This window comes from Cololabis saira, chromosome 4 (genome assembly GCF_033807715.1).
Source record: "Cololabis saira isolate AMF1-May2022 chromosome 4, fColSai1.1, whole genome shotgun sequence".
Classification (NCBI taxonomy): Eukaryota; Metazoa; Chordata; class Actinopteri; order Beloniformes; family Belonidae; genus Cololabis; species Cololabis saira.
The window spans coordinates 7,632,485-7,649,944 of NC_084590.1; the positions used below are offsets into that span (position 1 = coordinate 7,632,485).

At 46.9% G+C, this 17,460-nt stretch overlaps 1 protein-coding gene across 12 annotated transcripts in view; it reads right to left on the reverse strand.

Moving 5' to 3' along the window:
* Nucleotides 1–17,460, reverse strand: part of phldb1b (pleckstrin homology-like domain, family B, member 1b) — a 139,230-nt gene that overhangs the window by 89,142 nt on the left and 32,628 nt on the right. For 9 of the 12 annotated variants that reach the window (XM_061718730.1, XM_061718724.1, XM_061718727.1 and 6 more), the window contains exons 1-2: nt 4,324–4,565; nt 2,478–2,579 (exon numbers count right to left, since the gene is read on the reverse strand). In XM_061718730.1, the coding sequence (XP_061574714.1) occupies nt 2,478–2,579; nt 4,324–4,359 (138 nt within the window). In that variant the 5' untranslated portion in view covers nt 4,360–4,565. Of the gene's footprint in view, nt 1–2,477; nt 2,580–4,323; nt 4,566–17,460 lie in introns of those variants that run through there. The other 3 variants (XM_061718721.1, XM_061718726.1, XM_061718725.1) reach the window with 1 other exon arrangement.

Genomic DNA, 17,460 nt, shown 5'->3' on the forward strand with positions numbered 1-17,460 from the left:
GCAGGCTGGTCAGGGGGTCGGTCTGGGGGCTTTGCAGGCTGGTCAGAGGGTCGGTCTGGGACTGCGGCAGGCTGGTCAGAGGGTCGGTCTGGGACTGCGGCAGACTGCTCAGAGGGTCGGTCTGGGACTGCGGCAGACTGGTCAGAGGGTCGGTCTGGGGGCTTGGCAGACTGGTCAGGGGGTCGGTCTGGGAGCTTGGCAGGCTGGTCAGGGGGTCGGTCTGGGGGCTTGGCAGGCTGGTCAGGGGGTCGGTCTGGGACTGCGGCAGGTTGGTCAGGGGGTCGGTCTGGGACTGCGGCAGACTGGTCAGGGGGTCGGTCTGGGATTGCGGCAGACTGGTCAGGGGGTCGGTCTGGGATTGCGGCAGACTGGTCAGGGGGTCGGTCTGGGATTGCGGCAGGCTGGTCAGGGGGTCGGTCTGGGACTGCGACAGATCCATCCAGGATCGCCTCAGGAAGGGGAACAGAGACCACCTCCAGAACAGAGACCGGCGGGACCGCCTCAGGAACCGAGGGCTGCGGGACCGCCTCAGGAACAAGAGTCGGGGCAGACAGGATGCGGGGAGCCGGAGTCGGGGCAGACAGGATGCGGGGAGCCGGAACCGGGGCAGACAGGATGCGGGGAGCCGGAACCGGGGCAGACAGGATGCGGGGGGCCGGAACCGGGGCAGACAGGATGCGGGGGGCCGGAACAGGAGCAGACAGGATGCGGGGGGCCGGAACAGGAGCAGACAGGATGCGGGGGGCCGGAACAGGAGCAGACAGGATGCGGGGGGCCGGAACAGGAGCAGACAGGATGCGGGGGGCCGGAACCGGGGCAGACAGGATGCGGGGAGCCGGAACCGGGGCAGACAGGATGCGGGGAGCCGGAACCGGGGCAAACAGGACGCGGGGAGCCGGAACCGGGGCAGACAGGACGCGGGGAGCCGGAACAGGAGCCGGAGCAGGAGCTGGAGCTGGAACAGGAGCCGGAGCAGGAGCCGGAGCAGGAGCTGGAGCCGGAGCAGCAGCCGGAGCAGGAGCTGGAGCTGGAGCAAGCTGGGGCTGGGGCTGACGCCTTCGTCGTTGCCTGCCCTGAAGGCTCCTGGGCCCACCCAGAGCCAGGCGTGTTCCCCAAAAGGGGTCCCAATACTCCTCCTCCTTGGCCCAGCGCATGTTATCAGCCGATTCTCGGGGAGCAGGAACAAGCTGGGGCTGGGGCCGACGCCGTCGTTGTCTCCCCTGAGCCTGCAGGCCTCTGGGCCCACCCAGAGCCAGGCGTGTTCCCCAGAAAGGGGGAAGAGACTGGGGTGTGTCCGGGGCCACCTCGGGAACAGCAACAGGCTGGAACTGGGGGCATGTCTCTGTCCCCTTCACCATACGGTGGTAGAACGCCACTTGGTCCCCATAAAAAAAATCCCACAAATCCTCTTCCTTACGTGGTAGGTCCATGTTGGCTGGGTTCAGTCTTGGCCAGATTGTACTGTCACGGCTCAAAGACAGAGAACCCAAATGCACGACACCAAACACAATCAGAGTCCAAGAGGCTTTAATCTTTGTCAAAAGGCAGGCAGGGGTCAAACCGGGTAGTCAGGCAGATCAGGCAAACAAAACCAAAAACGGACAGGCAAAAATCCATACCCCAAGAATCAGGCAGGCTCAAAGACAGGCAGGCAGGCAGAAACAAAACAGGATATGCAGGCTGGAAAGCGAGGCAAAAACACACGACAATCTGGCAAACTAGAAGGTGGAAATGGGCCGGTATATGAGGGGAACTGCTGATGAGAGAAACCAGGTGTGGAGCTGGGCAGGGGAAGCACAGGTGAAGGGAATGAGTGGATCTCTGGCTGATTAGGGTGGCAGGATCTGGAAAAACAGGGGAGTGAGTTAAACAGTAAAAAAAAACCTATCCTACACTGTGAAACTGTGACAGACCTGGAGGCATGTACAGCCGCAAATAAGAAAAGTATGGGATGATATGGAAAAAAGAACTCAGGAAAATAAAGATATACATTCTATTTTATTCAAAATAATATGAATCCTGTTTTCCCCACATTAATCATGTTTTTTAATCACCTTAATTTTCTTTTCTTAATATGGATCTGTTGACTAATTCATGGATGTCCTGATGAATGCAACACAGGCTTCTCTAAAATCTGTACTGAAAGATCTGGGATAGCTGTTGGGACCATAAACATGAAGTAACAGGGTCATCAGAATATAAACTGTTGGTCAAGACCAGAATATAAGCAGCAGAGGTCCTTATACAGAGCCTAGTGGTACTCCTCAGTTAGTGCAATCCATGTTTTCATGGATCCCATCCCATTTTTACATCCCAGATGTAAAAATGGAAATGTAGCTAAATGTTTTAATGAATGAGAAAAATCATGAGAAAGTAAAAATCTTCCAACCATTGCAGCATTTCCAGATTTGGGTACATAACCATGTTCTTCAGAGTGCAAAGTTAGTAACAGAGAAGTGTGAATGTTAAACTCTCACCTGTAACACCTGGTGACTTTGTCGTCCACCCTCCGGTAGGTTCCTGTTCAAGCGGTCCATGTCCTCAGAGCTCTCCACGGATCCCGGAGACACATGAAGATCCTGACAGGAGAAAAACGTCAACTGTGAGACGGCGCTTACAATGAAGAATGTTTGTCCGTTATCAATAGTTAAACTCAGTCTCTGTATCACCAGCCCTCATGTGGCCGTAGTTAAAACTGAGTCCAGCACCGCTGAACTACAGTTGAATATCATCAGCATAAAAGAAGCAGAAAATGTAAAACACAATGGGGGCTAAGACAGAACCCTGAGGCACCCCGCCTTATACACCAGCAGTCTCTGACGTGAAAAGACCAACAGCTTCCAACAGCCTGGACCCTGAAACTGTAGGCTGTTATCCAGCTGTTGACCAGCTGTTGTCCTGGATGTGAAAATATAACTGTGGAGACAGAAACCGTTCTTGTTTATTTCTGCTGGGCAGTTGGACATTTCCACATGGAGGTTGATGACGTTAACCCCTGCTGGCGCGTAGAGGAACTGATACTTTTCTTACTTCTCAACATCTCAATTTCGGAGTGTTTTTCCCACATGTCCACGTTTGTAAAGTCCTGTGTTTTTGCAGGTATCCCTCCCTTGTTCTGCCATGCATTCTCCTGCTAGCTGAGCTAACCTTACCAATGTTTATAGTAGCCACCAGCTTTATTCAAATCACTCAATCTGAGTTGGTCCCAGGTAGCAGAGAAAGTTCGGCCCAAACATCAGAACTTTTCTTGAGCCTTCATGGGGTGGTGACTCAAGGTGGGCGTGGCCAGATGTCCAGACAACACAGACGTTCCCATACCATTTTCCACTCTCTGATAAGAAGAGTTCGCCAGATGCTGGGTGCTGATCTGACGCCTGATGTCATGTGGGAGGTTACTCTGAGCATCTTCCTCCAGTTGACATGGTTCAGTCAGCTGGAGGAAGTCTTCAGAGGACAGTTCCACAGACTGGCAGGAGGTGGTCTTCCAGGACATCTACTCCCCCAGTGTTGTCTGGGATTGCTGTGGCCCTCTGGACTTCTTTGGGGAACTCCTTTGTTCCTGAAGAGTTAAGTCCACCGTTTGCTGCTGTGGGTCCTCCGTCGTCTTCGTTCTCTCAGCATCATCATTCTTGCCACCTCTGGAAACCGCGGCCCTGACTTAAAACGCCACATTAACGGTAGCCATCTAGCTCAGGCCCGGGACTTCCAACAGGAAGTTACAGGGCAGTGCTGAGTTACTTCCTGTGCTGGATTTTAAAGCAGTGAAGAAGAATTTGGATTCTGTTTATAAAGCGTTATCAGATGGCGTGTGAATGTTCACATGTTTGATAACTTTGGTGAGTGTTCATGATGCCGGTACCACAATAAGAACATTTGTCCAGACGTGCACCATTTCATTTCCTTGGGGTATTTTAGCCACACCTGCTGATTCCCATGTCTAAACTGGCTTATGGAATCTGCGCCACCTCTGCGTGAACTTTCCGAAACCCAAGTCTGATCTGGTTCAGGAGCTGTGGCGCGCATCTGGACATTAAGCACTAAAAAGTGCAAGAACAAACTCAGATGCATCAATGTAGATCATCTTAAAGGATTTGGACACCCTCATCACCCCAACGCCACCATACAAGACCCAAAAGAACTAGAAATGGGCCTGGAAGACACACAATCCTCCCAACCACAGAGACATTTGCATAAATATGGCCTCAGGATAAGAAATGTGCTACAGAACCCGCATGTTTGACCAGTGCAGGCAGGAAAGTCTGCTCCAGAACCCCGTCAGAGTCCGGTTTACCCCCCTCCATGGATGTCCCTCGCAATCTTTACCTTGGTCCAGTTGTCCAGCAAGCACCACGCCTCCATGACAGAGCTGCTCCTGGAGATTAAACCCCCCCCTCAGCGCGAGTTGACTGACCGGGAGACGTTTACGACTGACGACTCACTTCTGGACCCGCTTCCTCCAGAAAACCCTGCTCTCTTTAGTCCAGATCTGTGTTGGAAGCTGCCGTCCACAGAGGAGCGTTCAGGGGGTCAGACCTGCAGCTACACGCTCGTCTAAGCTCAGACCTACATTCCTGACTGACGGCAAACACACACTCTCACACACACACACACACACAGAGGAGTGTGTGTGTCAGAGAGAGAGAGAGAGAGAGAGAGAGAGAGGGGGAGAGAGAGAGAGAGAGAGAGAGAGAGAGAGAGAGAGAGAGAGAGAGAGAGAGAGAGAGAGAGAGAGAGAGAGAGCGAGCCCTGATCAAGACAGAGTCAAAGAAACAGGTTGGAGGAAGTGAGAAGAGGACAGTGATGACTGAAATGAATGAAGAAAATAAAGTTCAGAGCGTGTTGAATCAGGACAGACGCAGCTCTGTAATTATGCAAAACTCTGAAATCCCACAATTCCTGACTGAACAGGTCATGAGAGGAGACATCTGTGTGGCTGCAGTCCCAACCTCAGCTTTCATGATATATCCATCCATCCATTTTCTAAACCCGTTTCATCCTTTGCAGGGTCATGGGGTATTCATGGTGTATTTACCAAAAATGAAGCCAAAAAGAAGAAAATAAGAACAATGTGGGAATTCTTAAAGGGGACCTATTATGGCATCTAATACCTATTTTAAACAGGCCTTGAATGTCTTAAAAACAAGCTTTTGATTGTTTTTGCTAAATAAATTAGAAATTCAGCCTCTGAGCCATGTCTTTATCTTCCCATTCTCTAACCTCATTATCTATGCAGGATTCTGAGTGGGCGGGGCTATGATAATGAGGCTCTGTGCTGATTGGCTGCCTGAATGACGCGTAGAAAATGTCGGAAGCTCCGGCCGGCGGAGTTGTTGTTGTTGTTCCGGCCAGAGTTAGTTGTGGGCGTGGTTTCACGCATCGGAGGCCAACCGATGTAAATCACTCCAGTCGTTACGTAACGACGGGACCAGAATCTGAACAGCTCGTAGATCCACATCACACTGGACGGCTCATCCGGGCGGCTGTACAGACACTGCAGAATTTGGTTGCTTTCCTCCTTCTCTGAGTTGGCAGGGTGAGGGGAGCAAGAGAAAAACAGTTTTTCATAATAGGTCCCATTTAAGTACCTTCCTGGGATTTACAATCGTCAGCCGTTGATGAACTCATCATTAGCTCTGGTCTTAGAGAAGCACATCGATCTAGAGAACAGTGCTCCACGGTTGAAAATGAGTGGAAACATTCAGGACAGCTGTCAATCTTCTCAGGAGAGGACATCCCAGCAGTTGTACCTCAAGATCTGATACTGAAATATGCAAGCAAAACCCAAGACCTCCATCTCAGATCCTGCAGTTCTCACTGATCATGTTGGATGCTGAAGTCCATGAAATCAGAAGAAGACCGGACCAGGACGGTTGGTCTGGGAGAGTTTCAGGAGGAAACCTCTTCTGTCTAACCAGAACCTGGAAGCAGGACTGAGGTCCACAAACCTGCACCTGGACACACCAGCAGACTTCTGGACACATGAGACCAACGTGGACATGTTTGGTCTCCATGTGCAGAACCATGTTTGGAGGAAACCAACAGAACCACCTCAGACCCACTGGTGGTGGAGGGATGATGGTCTGGACTTGTAAGGTGTCTAAAATACAAACGTTAGTTTGAAGTTTTATCTAACAGGTTAAAGGAAAATTAACAACTTTGTTGAAATAAAGATATTAATAATAGTCAAAAAAGTTCAAAAGTGGGCTACTTGGGTACAGAGTGGGCTATTTGGGTACAGATTGGACTACTCGGGTACAGAGTGGACTACTCGGGTACAGAGTGGGCTATTTGGGTACAGATTGGACTACTCGGGTACAGAGTGGGCTATTTGGGTACAGATTGGACTACTCGGGTACAGAGTGGGCTATTTGGGTACAGATTGGACTACTCGGGTACAGAGTGGGCTATTTGGGTACAGATTGGACTACTCGGGTACAGAGTGGACTACTTGGGTACAGAGTGGACTACTTGGGTACAGACTAGAGTGGACTACTTGGGTACAGAGTGGACTACTTGTGTACAGAGTGGGCTACTTGGGTACAGAGTGGACTACTTGTGTACAGAGTGGACTACTTGGGTACAGAGTGGACTACTTGTGTACAGAGTGGACTACCTGGGTACAGAGTGGACTACTTGTGTACAGAGTGGACTACCTGGGTACAGAGTTGTCTACTTGGGTACAGAGTGGACTACTTGTGTACAGAGTGGGCTATTTGGGTACAGAGTGGACTACTTGTGTACAGAGTGGGCTATTTGGGTACAGAGTGGACGACTTGGGTACAGAGTGGACTACTTGTGTACAGAGTGGACTACCTGGGTACAGAGTTGTCTACTTGGGTACAGAGTGGACTACTTGTGTACAGAGTGGACTACCTGGGTACAGAGTTGTCTACTTGGGTACAGAGTGGACTACTTGTGTACAGAGTGGACTACTTGTGTACAGAGTGGGCTATTTGGGTACAGAGTGGACTACTTGTGTACAGAGTGGGCTATTTGGGTACAGAGTGGACTACTTGGGTACAGAGTGGACTACTTGTGTACAGAGTGGGCTATTTGGGTACAGAGTGGACTACTTGTGTACAGAGTGGACTACTTGAGTACAGAGTGGGCTACTCGGGTACAGAGTGGACTACCTGGGTACAGAGTTGTCTACTTGGGTACAGAGTGGGCTACTTGGGTACAGAGTGGACTCTGATGGGGCTCAGACTGGGATGGGGTCCACATAGCCTACAGTATAAACCCTGGTGAGTGAAAGAGTTTGCATGTCCAGAACATTGTAGTTTTTAACTCAGTCACAGAATCTCTGGGTAGAAATCCTGCCACAGCTACAAGCCTGTAGTCGTGTACTTGTAGGGCCGCGTCTGGACGGTGCTGCAGTCAGTAGGTGACACGGTGAGGGCGGCAGGGTGTGTTTAAAGACATGTCTCTTTGTTTCCCACCAAAGTCTGTCAGAGAATCAATGACTTCCACAGACACCCGTCCCATCCACAGAGCAGGGTAGAAACCATGAACAGAGTCTGGAGGATCAATTCAATTCAATTCATTTCATTTCATTTCATTTCATTTCATTTCATTTCATTTCATTTCATTTCAATTCAATTCAATTCAATTCAATTGTATTTATATAGCATCTATTACAACAGCATCTATTACAACTAGGATCTTTCCAGAGACCCTGAACATAAACCCCTGAGCAATTATTACATAAACAATGGCAGGTAAAAACTCCCCTAGTGGGAGAAAAACCTTAAGCCAAACAGTGGCAAGAAAAACTCCCCTTAAGAGGGAAGAAACCTGGACCAGGACCAAGATCATAAGGGGGGACCCTCCTGCTGGAGTCCAGTTGGACAGAGCAGGAAAAGAGAGAACAGACTGAGAGAATGAAGAACAGAGAAAGGAGAGATCCCAGGCAGTATACACCAGGGAAGGAAACGCCGTGGGATGCGATAGGCTCGGCCAGCCCACAACTACCTCTCTAAATGTGCGAGGCTGCCGTCCCGCTCCTCCTGAAACTGTCCAAACATGGACATCTGCAGAGTCCACAAAGGCTCCCACATGGACCAACCGACAAATGTTCTGATGAGTCTGGTTCTTCTGGGTTAGACTTTGATCTCCAAGAAGTCGTACCAGCAGACGCATAAGAACCAATCAACCAATCAGGGAAAGGACTCATGCAACAGAGGCAGAGCTACAACCAGACTAGTGTCAACAAAAGACATCTGCAGCTCCTGCAGTGGTGCAGAAACGCTGGGGAGAGACTGTTGTTGGTTTTACAGCTGTGGTGGTTTGGACAGTGACTGTTGGACACTCCTGTATGAGTCATCACAGGAAGCCCTACACTGCTGCCATAGGGCTGGTACATTCTGTACCGGTGTATATGGCTGTGAATGGGACACTTTCTACAACGTGGATTTGTGTGGTTGGCCAAAGGATGTGGCAAGGATTTGTCTTGTGACTAGTTGCTGCAGGTGTCTAAAAACATTAACAGCTGGGCGGCGGCACAGAAATAGAAAATAATCTGCCAGAATTAAAAAGGTTCTGGACTTCCAGCACCATCATTACTAGAAAGTAATGGAAACCCATTTTACAGTTGAATTTAATTACTGTTTTGAAACCTCTCTTCGGTTCAGGACCAGAACTATGAAGAAAATGCAGCTGCAGTGAGGAATGGATCGATAAATGGCTTATTTTCATTCATACTTTAACAAATTAATTGAAAATAATTCCTTTTTAAACATTTTGATAATCCTGGCTGTTTTTTCCAGAGCAAACGAGCCGTGTTGTTGTGGGTGTTGGTTCCCACCACATCAGAGGACTTTCTTCAGCCTGTGTTGACACGACAGTCGTTATTCTTCCTCTGAAACCTCCAGGAACTCAGCGTTCCTCTCCTCCTCTCACTCCCGGACAGAAAGGAAAGCTTATTCTGTGTTGCTCCCGACCCGCGAGGGAAGGACGGGGAGGAAGCTGCTCCAATTACAACTCTAAATTGAAAAAGTTTGGAATGGTAAAGATTATAATCATAACCTTCTCACTCTAACGCTTCTTTCTTCAGACAGTACAAACCCAAAATGTTTTAGTTTGTTTCCCATTTTCTTCATTTACTTTGTTAATATTAATGTATTTTCCATTTCAGACTGGCAACACACAACATTCCTTCTACTCTTGAGTCAGGAGCACATCGTGTCTGTTTCATCCAAAAAAGAAAAAACCCACAGATGTGGACTACTGACTGGGAGCATTAATCTGACATTTGTATTGACACCAGATGATGTTGAGTTTTATCAAGTAGAATTAAAGAAGCAGAGGTCCTCATACAGAGCCTTGTGGTACTCCTCAGCTAGTACAATCCATGTTTTTGTGGTGACATCAAATCATGTAAAAATTAATGTTCATCAATAAATGAAACAAACGTGACATACCTTGAGTTCTCACTGTCTCTAAATTCAGAGAACTATAATTCAAAGAATAGGTAGGAACCAGAAGGCGAACCCGAGGAATTTCAGTGTGTAAAGGACGAATAAGTAACTCTAAGGTCTGGGATATACTTTTTGATCACGTGATCAAGCGGAGTTGTATACACAACCAACTGCGCTGGGAACGTTCCTTGCTTCAGCGCTACACAGTCACTATGTGTGATACCAGCGGCCTCCACTCAGGGGCAGAGTGTAAGCTCTGTCTCGAATACAGTAATCCCTCGTTTTTCGCGGGGGTTACGTTCCAGAAAGAACCCGTGATAAGTGAAATCCAAGAAGTAACAACCTTTTTTTTCAGATATCAGCGCAACACAATTAATTGGATTTGAACGGGAGAAAATTAACAATGATTATAAAAAAATACAATAAGTACAGTAGCACAAATTGTGACTGGCGCATATTTCCCTGCTCTTCTGAGCTGCTGGATCCTGACTCGCTCTGTAGCGTCTTTTTCTTCTAAAGCACGCGGTGCAGGTGTGTTTTTTCGAGAGAAGAACATAGTTATGGGTCGTTGTTGTCGCTCTTTTTTCTTCTGGGCAAAAAGATTCTTATAAACCGACATGCCACCATGGATTATATCTGAGACTGTAATGAACGATTCATCAAAGGGTCCCGTTCTTGAGCTGCTGCTGAAGCTCATTGGCCGTTCTCAGCATTGTTGCTAAGCAACTAACGTTATTGGCACAGGAAGTGAAGAAGCGGGGAGACTGTTTAGCCAATCAGAATGCAGAACACGATGCACAATGCAAATCCGTGAAGCAGCGAGACGTGAAAGATGAACCACGTTATAGCGAGCGATTACTGTATACGACTGTACAATATAGAACAAGGAAATGCTGTTTCGCTGATGGTGGAAACATGGATTGTAATACCGGAGCAGTACCACAAGGCTCTGTATGAGGACCTTTATGTCTTTAATTCTACGTCCTCCCCACTCAGCCTCATCCGGTGTAAATTAATATACTGTACGTCAAGTCACGTGCAGATGAAGCTCTAATTCAGGGGTGTCAAAGTAATTTCACATCGTGGGCCACATACGGCCTCGGTAGATGTCAAGTGGGCCAGACCATTAAAATTATACCATACATGCTATATATGTATGGAAGTCGCATTCAAAATATCATATCTTTCCTTTGTTTTGGTGTAAAAAAGCGCAAGAACATTAGGAAAATGTTGAAATTCAATCAACATTCCTTTTACAAAACATTTCATGGAACACCTCATATTTCCTTAGACAAATGTGCAATGTACTTTTATCATTCACATATATGCATTGCAACTGATCCCACTGATTGTGCAAAGGCACAAAACTTGAACAATTAATTGGTATTGAAAAATATAGTAATGCACTTTAAGATTAAATGAGATTTATAAAGAAGCAGATGGCGCATTGATACCGCTGTTGTCTTCTACTCTGATCAAAACAGTGCGCCCCCTAGCGGATAATACATGAATTGCATCTTATTAAAAATTTGAATTCCATGTCTTTTATGCATTTTTTCACTTTTAAATTATGCCGCGGGCCTGATTTGAACCTCCTTGGGGGCCGGTTCCGGCTGGAACAAGGATGAGAATGATCGTCCAGACGGTTTTTCATCAACAGTCCAGAATCCAGACTCTGTGATGGTCTAGGGTCGTTCGTTTCCACTTCTCTGATGGCAACATTTAGAAAAGCACTCTGAAGTTTGACGGCAACATCACGTCTATGAACAGTGACCTTGTACACGTGGAATGTTTGTGATTAAAGGACTGCGCTTATGATTCAAACCAGACCCTGACATGATCATATTATCATGAACTGATATGGATTCAGACAAGACTGTCGGTTTGGAAGCAAGCCAGACTATGATCCAACCTGGAAACAGGCCAGGGAAGAAAACACTGCAGCTTGAGTGAAATTTCAAGGACAAAGCAGACAGATTGACACTAAGACCTGAAGTTGGAGACAAGCTAGCAACAAAGAGGCTTTTCTGTAGCAGTTTTCTTCTGGGACCTCAGACAGGTCCGCTCTCTCTTCTCTATGTGTGTTAACCCAACATAACTGAGTTTGTGAAGTGTTGAACTTCTAAAATGGAAAAATGGACATGTACAAACTAAGTGAAGCTGACAGAGGAATGAGGAGGTATTTGGTCCATATATTCTGTATATGTAAAGGATGTTTTTGTTATTCTCACCCTTTTTGGACTTGAGGTGAGGTTTCAGTAAGCCTTATGTACCTCATCAGGTCATATATATTCATATGGGGAGTGACAACTGCCTAACAGAGTGTGGTGTCCAGGGCCTGGACACACAGCCGTCTGGAAGATTTGCGAGGCCCTGTGCGAAATGGCTGGGGGGGGCCCTCACGCGCTCACTATGCTCACGCGCGCGAAATTCTTGGGTTTTTCAGGTCGGATCGGGTGTCTATATGCGCAATTTTAACTCTACAATTAGCAAAATACTGGATACCTTCCCCTGCCTCATCATCATCTCTTGCCTCGACACGGGGCCCCATGGCTGCTTGAGACCCGGTCGGATCTGGGATTTTTGTAACAAATTTATCAAACAAGCCTTTCAGAGAGGCATTAAACTCTTCCATTTTCTTTAGTTTTTTTTCTTTTTTCATCCCCTGATGGAAATGAATCTGTCTCGTTCTCTCGACATTGTGTGACAGTTTGTTCCAACTCCACCCGTCTGGATCAGAGCAGCTTGTGTCTGCGCTTGGTCTGATCAGTTGTATTGAACAACAGACACCGTTATCATTGCACATATATTTATTGATATGCACAGACTAGTACACATTTAGGTCTGTAATGGAACGTGACTGTTGATATTTATAAGGGAAAAAACGAAAAAAAAAACGAAAAAAATAAATAAATAAATAGCGCGAGGCCCCGTGCGGTCGCACGGTTCGCACACCCCTTGCGGCGGCCCTGGTTGGACAGCTCCATGGGCTGAGAGGGAGCGCCATCGGCAATTCCCCGTTACTCGTGTCCTAGGGTCCGGATCCAGACCTGTGGTCCCTCTACCGAAAACTAGCATCCAGATCCAGACCTGCAGTTCCTCTCCTGACCACTAGGGTCCAGATCCAGCGTGTGCCGACTTTGTGGGCTAAACGCGGCACCCATGTCTACGTGTGCTGCTGAAACAACATCGTAGGCAGCTGAAGGAGCCAGGAACCAAGGTTTAGATAGTTCAGGACCCTTCCAGGTGAAAGTCTGCTGTCAATCACCTCGTGATGCCTGACGGCGGCAGACCCGACCCGGCTGAGAGACCTCAGGTCCCAGCGGAGCTCTATTAGTCCTCGTTTCCACTCTGGCAGCCTTTGTTGGGGTCGTAGGTCAGCGTAAGCTGAGTCATCCAAGTTCAAACATCTAAGCCGTTTTCACAGGGAGAGGAAGCGTCTCTCTCCTGACCTGCAGCCAGGATCAGCAGCGTGGGTCCCGGAGGTTCTGAACCTCCGGAGCGGCTCTCGTCGGCCACGTTCCTGCACGTTGGTTCATGAACAGTCTGCAGCCTCAGGCGACACCTGCGGAGGAGACGCTCATCACAAAGACGCTGCGGCGGACGCCTGAATGAATGGAGGCATTAAGTTTGCAGGTGTGTCACTTCCTGTAAAACACACCTGGCTGCTTCATGGAGGGACAACGGAGACAGTTGAAGTGTAAATAAAGCCCCGGAGACTCAGTTAACCGGCTAGCTGCTGTCATCCTCCTGTCCCTGGAATCAACTCCTTCAGCTGTGGTTCCAACATGCAGCTGGTGGCTCGCTGGTCTTGGAGGGAAGTCTGGACCCACACACCCACTACTCCACCCAGGGGGGAAAGTAGGATAAAGTTCTTGTAGGAACAACCCCCCCCCCACGGGCCCAACCTCAGACGCAAACTCAATTTTACAATTTTAAAATGATCATTATGTGGTAAGACACAGAGCATAGTTTATTGCAAAACATTTATTTTCATGAAAGTAATTGCAGAACAGTATGCTTATAGTTTATAAGCATACTAAAACTAGTCTTGTTTACCTAATTCAGAGTACGTCTAACTGTAAAAAGGCCAAATAGATATGTAATGTTCTAGATGAGAGCTGCACAGAGCTAGATAATAGCCTACATAAATTAAAAGGTTCATCTGGTAAATCGAGTGTATTTACACTGCTTTATGTTTGGCTATCAATATCCATTGTCCCATCTAAATAAATAAAAAAACATTTTTAAATACTTTCCAGTGTAATGTTATGTGTGTTCTGATACAATAAAGTTTAACATTTTTAGGCTTAACATTATTTAGTTAGTTGGCCCTTAATTCTGGCAATAATCTACCCAATCTTTTTGGTTCTGCTGCTGCTTCCTCCCTCTTTACTTCATGTCTAATTTCAGAGTCAGACTCCTTTTTTCTCTTAGATATGTAGTAAATCTATCTCTGTATTTTGATGATGATTCTGTGTATGTGTTCACGGTATATTCCCGTGTGTTCTGCCCCCAGGAGGCCGTGTGGGCTGCTGTTACATTACAGCCGTGTGCATGTAACGTTACGCCGCTGTAGTGTAGACAAACTGGCAGCGTTAGATAAAGGCAAACGTTTGTCTTCTAGTTAACATTTGATTAGTTTCTGCTCATGTTGTGAGCATCAGTAAACTGGGAATAACAGGTGGATCATCTGTCCTCTCCACTCTTTTCTCTCCTCCCACTAGGGTTACCACCTTTCAGAAATAAATAAGGGACGCTGCGATTTCAGCAGCGCAGGAGCCAAAAAAAAGGGACTTCTCCAAAACCTTTAAACTGCTTAGAAATTTATTTATTTTATATGAAAAAACAAAATGCTTTGATTTAAAGTTTAATAGCATGGAACTTTCATGACTGTGCAGACAGCCAACCATACTAGCAACTGTATGTCCATCAGCCCAGATGTAGAATATAGCTACAGGTGAAGGTCGGAACATTAGAATATGGTGTAAAAGTTAATTTATTTCAATAATTCAACTTAAAAGGTGAAACTAATCTATTACATAGTCTCATTACATGCAAAGCAAGATATGTTAAACCTTTATTTGTTATAATTTTGATGATTGAATTGTGTATTCTAAAATATTCTAATTTTTTCAGATTTTTTATTTGGGGTTTTCATAAACTGTGAGCCATAATCATCAAAATCATCAAAATTATAACAAATAAAGGCTTGAAATATCTCACTTTGAATGTAGTGGGAAATAATATATTTGTTTCACCTTTAGTTGAATTTCCTACGAATGAAGTTTTGCAATATATTCAAATTTTCCGACCTTCACCTGTATATTATTACACAATAAATATGAGCATAATATGTGTCCATATTGGTTCAATACGGAACGCAATCTTTAACTCCCAATGACGGAACAATTCCGTATTTCAAGGGACGGGTGGCAACCCTGTCTCCCACTCTGCTCAAAACACCTTCCTGTGCAATCCGGGTCTACATTTCTTTCCGGATCCCCGTTCCGGACCGATCCGGCTTACTGTCACCCACTACTCCACCTAAAGCTAACCGGAAACAGCACCCGGCTCACCCAGCTACGGAGAAGCCTCTGTAGGTCTCTGAAGACAAGACTAGATGACCCCCAGACGGTCTGGGAGCGTCCAGACGCCAGTCCGCTGCTGAACTGTCTAGAAAAGTCAAAGTATATATATATATATATATAGATGGGACTGTAAAATGTTCAGAGAAGTCCAGGAACCGTGAGAGCGCCGGCTCAGAGCACAGATCCTACTTCCTGTGGGTGTTTGGGGGTCCGGTGGATGCGGTCCAGACTAAATGACACATTCTGTTTTCAGACACAAGCCACAGAAATGCAGAAACTGCAGCTGAAGCTTCAGACCGGCTGAATGCACATGTACAAACCGAAGGTGAAGCGGTCTAAGATGTTGTTGGGGGGCGTGTTTTCAGAGCAGCACACGAAGTCCTGACTCGTATTTACTGGCCTGGGCTGAGTCTGTAAATATAAACCGGATGGGAGCGGATCCCTTATATAACAAAGTTGAAGTAAACGTACACAAGTCAGCTCTTTATGGACGGATGCAGAGAAAGCAGGAGTTTAGAGCAGCGAGGGGAGACGTCCCCCCTCAAAAGGAGATGTAAGAACACGTCATCAACGTGAGCCGATGACTAAAGCACCAAGCAGCCATGGAGGTGACACATGTGGCACTTTTCCACTAGAACCTACTCGGCTTTACTCATCTCAACTCAACTAAGTTTCTTTTCCACTACAATTCAGCACCTGGAGCAGAAGTAGGAGGTTGCAGAAGCTGCTGTGACGTATTTGATTGTGTGATCTAAAGGAAGAATACAACAACACTAAAGATGTAGAACCTGGAGGAGATGATAGATGTGCTGCTGGATCTGTGGCTTGTGTTTGATATCAAGTTAAAAAATGAGAGTTAGAGAAGCTTCAAGCAGCAACGCTTTTTAATTTTTTTAGTTTGTCTCTGTGCTGTTGAAAAGTCAGCTGGAGCCGTGAGCAGCTATGAAGAGACAGAGCTCCTGGTAGATCTGGTCGTTCCTTATCGCCCGTCTAGATCCCTTTTTAATTCTCTCCTCAGCACCAGGTTTATGAACATCTGCACCTCAGAGTTGGATCATGAAACACCAGACCTTTGCGCTGATCGAATAAAATTAACAAGAAGCCGCCGTCAGAGTCGCTCTTTCGCTGATTTCACCTCCTGACTCAGACTTAAGAGGGAGTTCTGTGCTCCCTCTTACGTATAGTATAGTTGGGGTTAGGGTTAGGGTTAGGGTTAGGGTTAGGGTTAGGGTTAGGGTTAGTACTCCAGTTAAGAGGCGAGCGGCTGCGTTTTGCACCAACTGGAGACGTGCAATGGAGGACTGACTGACTCCAAAATAAAGTGCATTACAGTAATAACCACTTCAGAGTTGTGCACATTGTATGTCCTCAGATCTTCTAGACGTTGTACAGTAAGTACGTCTCAGCTTTCAGGTCCCTGTCCTTGGTCCCTGAAATCAGCCGTCATTAAGCCACTTTAAAGACAGGTCACTTCTGAACAGCTATAGGCCCGTATCAAACCTCCCCTTTCCTAGTAAAATCATGGAAAAAGCTGTTTCTCAACATCTGAACAACCTCCTGACACTGACTGACCCGTCTGATGTCTAAACTGAGACACATGGTAAAACTGAACCAACGGTGGAATCTCAGTGAGGAAGAGCGAAGACATGCAGGCTGCCAACACGTGGGACCTCTTCTTCACAGCAACGTCTCAAAAATGTCTGGAATGTCTTGGAATGTGTCGGAGGTGCGTCCTGGTGGTTTTGGGAGGGAATCTGTTGGTTTTGGTGGGCGAGGAGGGAGGATCTCCTTCCCCACTACTACCCCCGTCCCGCCCACCGGGGCATCCACACCCAGATCCAGGCTCAGCTGGAGCTGCACACGGCCGTCCTGGGGATGAGTCGGAGGCTGCGCCGCAAACCCGTCACCGCAAACCCATCACCGGAAACACATCACCTCAAACCCGTCACCGCAAACCCATCACCTCAAACCCGTCACCGGAAACCCATCACCACACACCCGTCACCGTGGTGGAACTCTGGTTGTTAATGAATGTTCAAGTGTCTCATAATCAGTACTGGAGTTGAGGGGGGATGAGGGGGGATGGCATCCCCCCCTGAAATAAAAACGGTCCAAATCATCCCCCCTGTAAAACTGCCATCCCTCCTTTCCATCCCTTATGTCATTTCATCAATGAATGTGGTTTTACTGCTATTTCAACATTTAGAGTCATCACCAGAAAAATAACACCAGAAAAATAACTTATATGACAATTTTCACCTGTTTCAAGTAAACTTTCACTTGAAATAAGTAGAAAAATCTGCCAATGGGACAAGATTTATCTTCTCATTACAAGCAAAAAAATCTTGTTCCACTGGCAGATTTTTCTACTTATTTCAAGTGAAAATGTACTTGAAACAGGTGAAAATTGTTGTTTTTTCCAGTGATGAGTCTTGTTTTAAGTGTAATGAGAT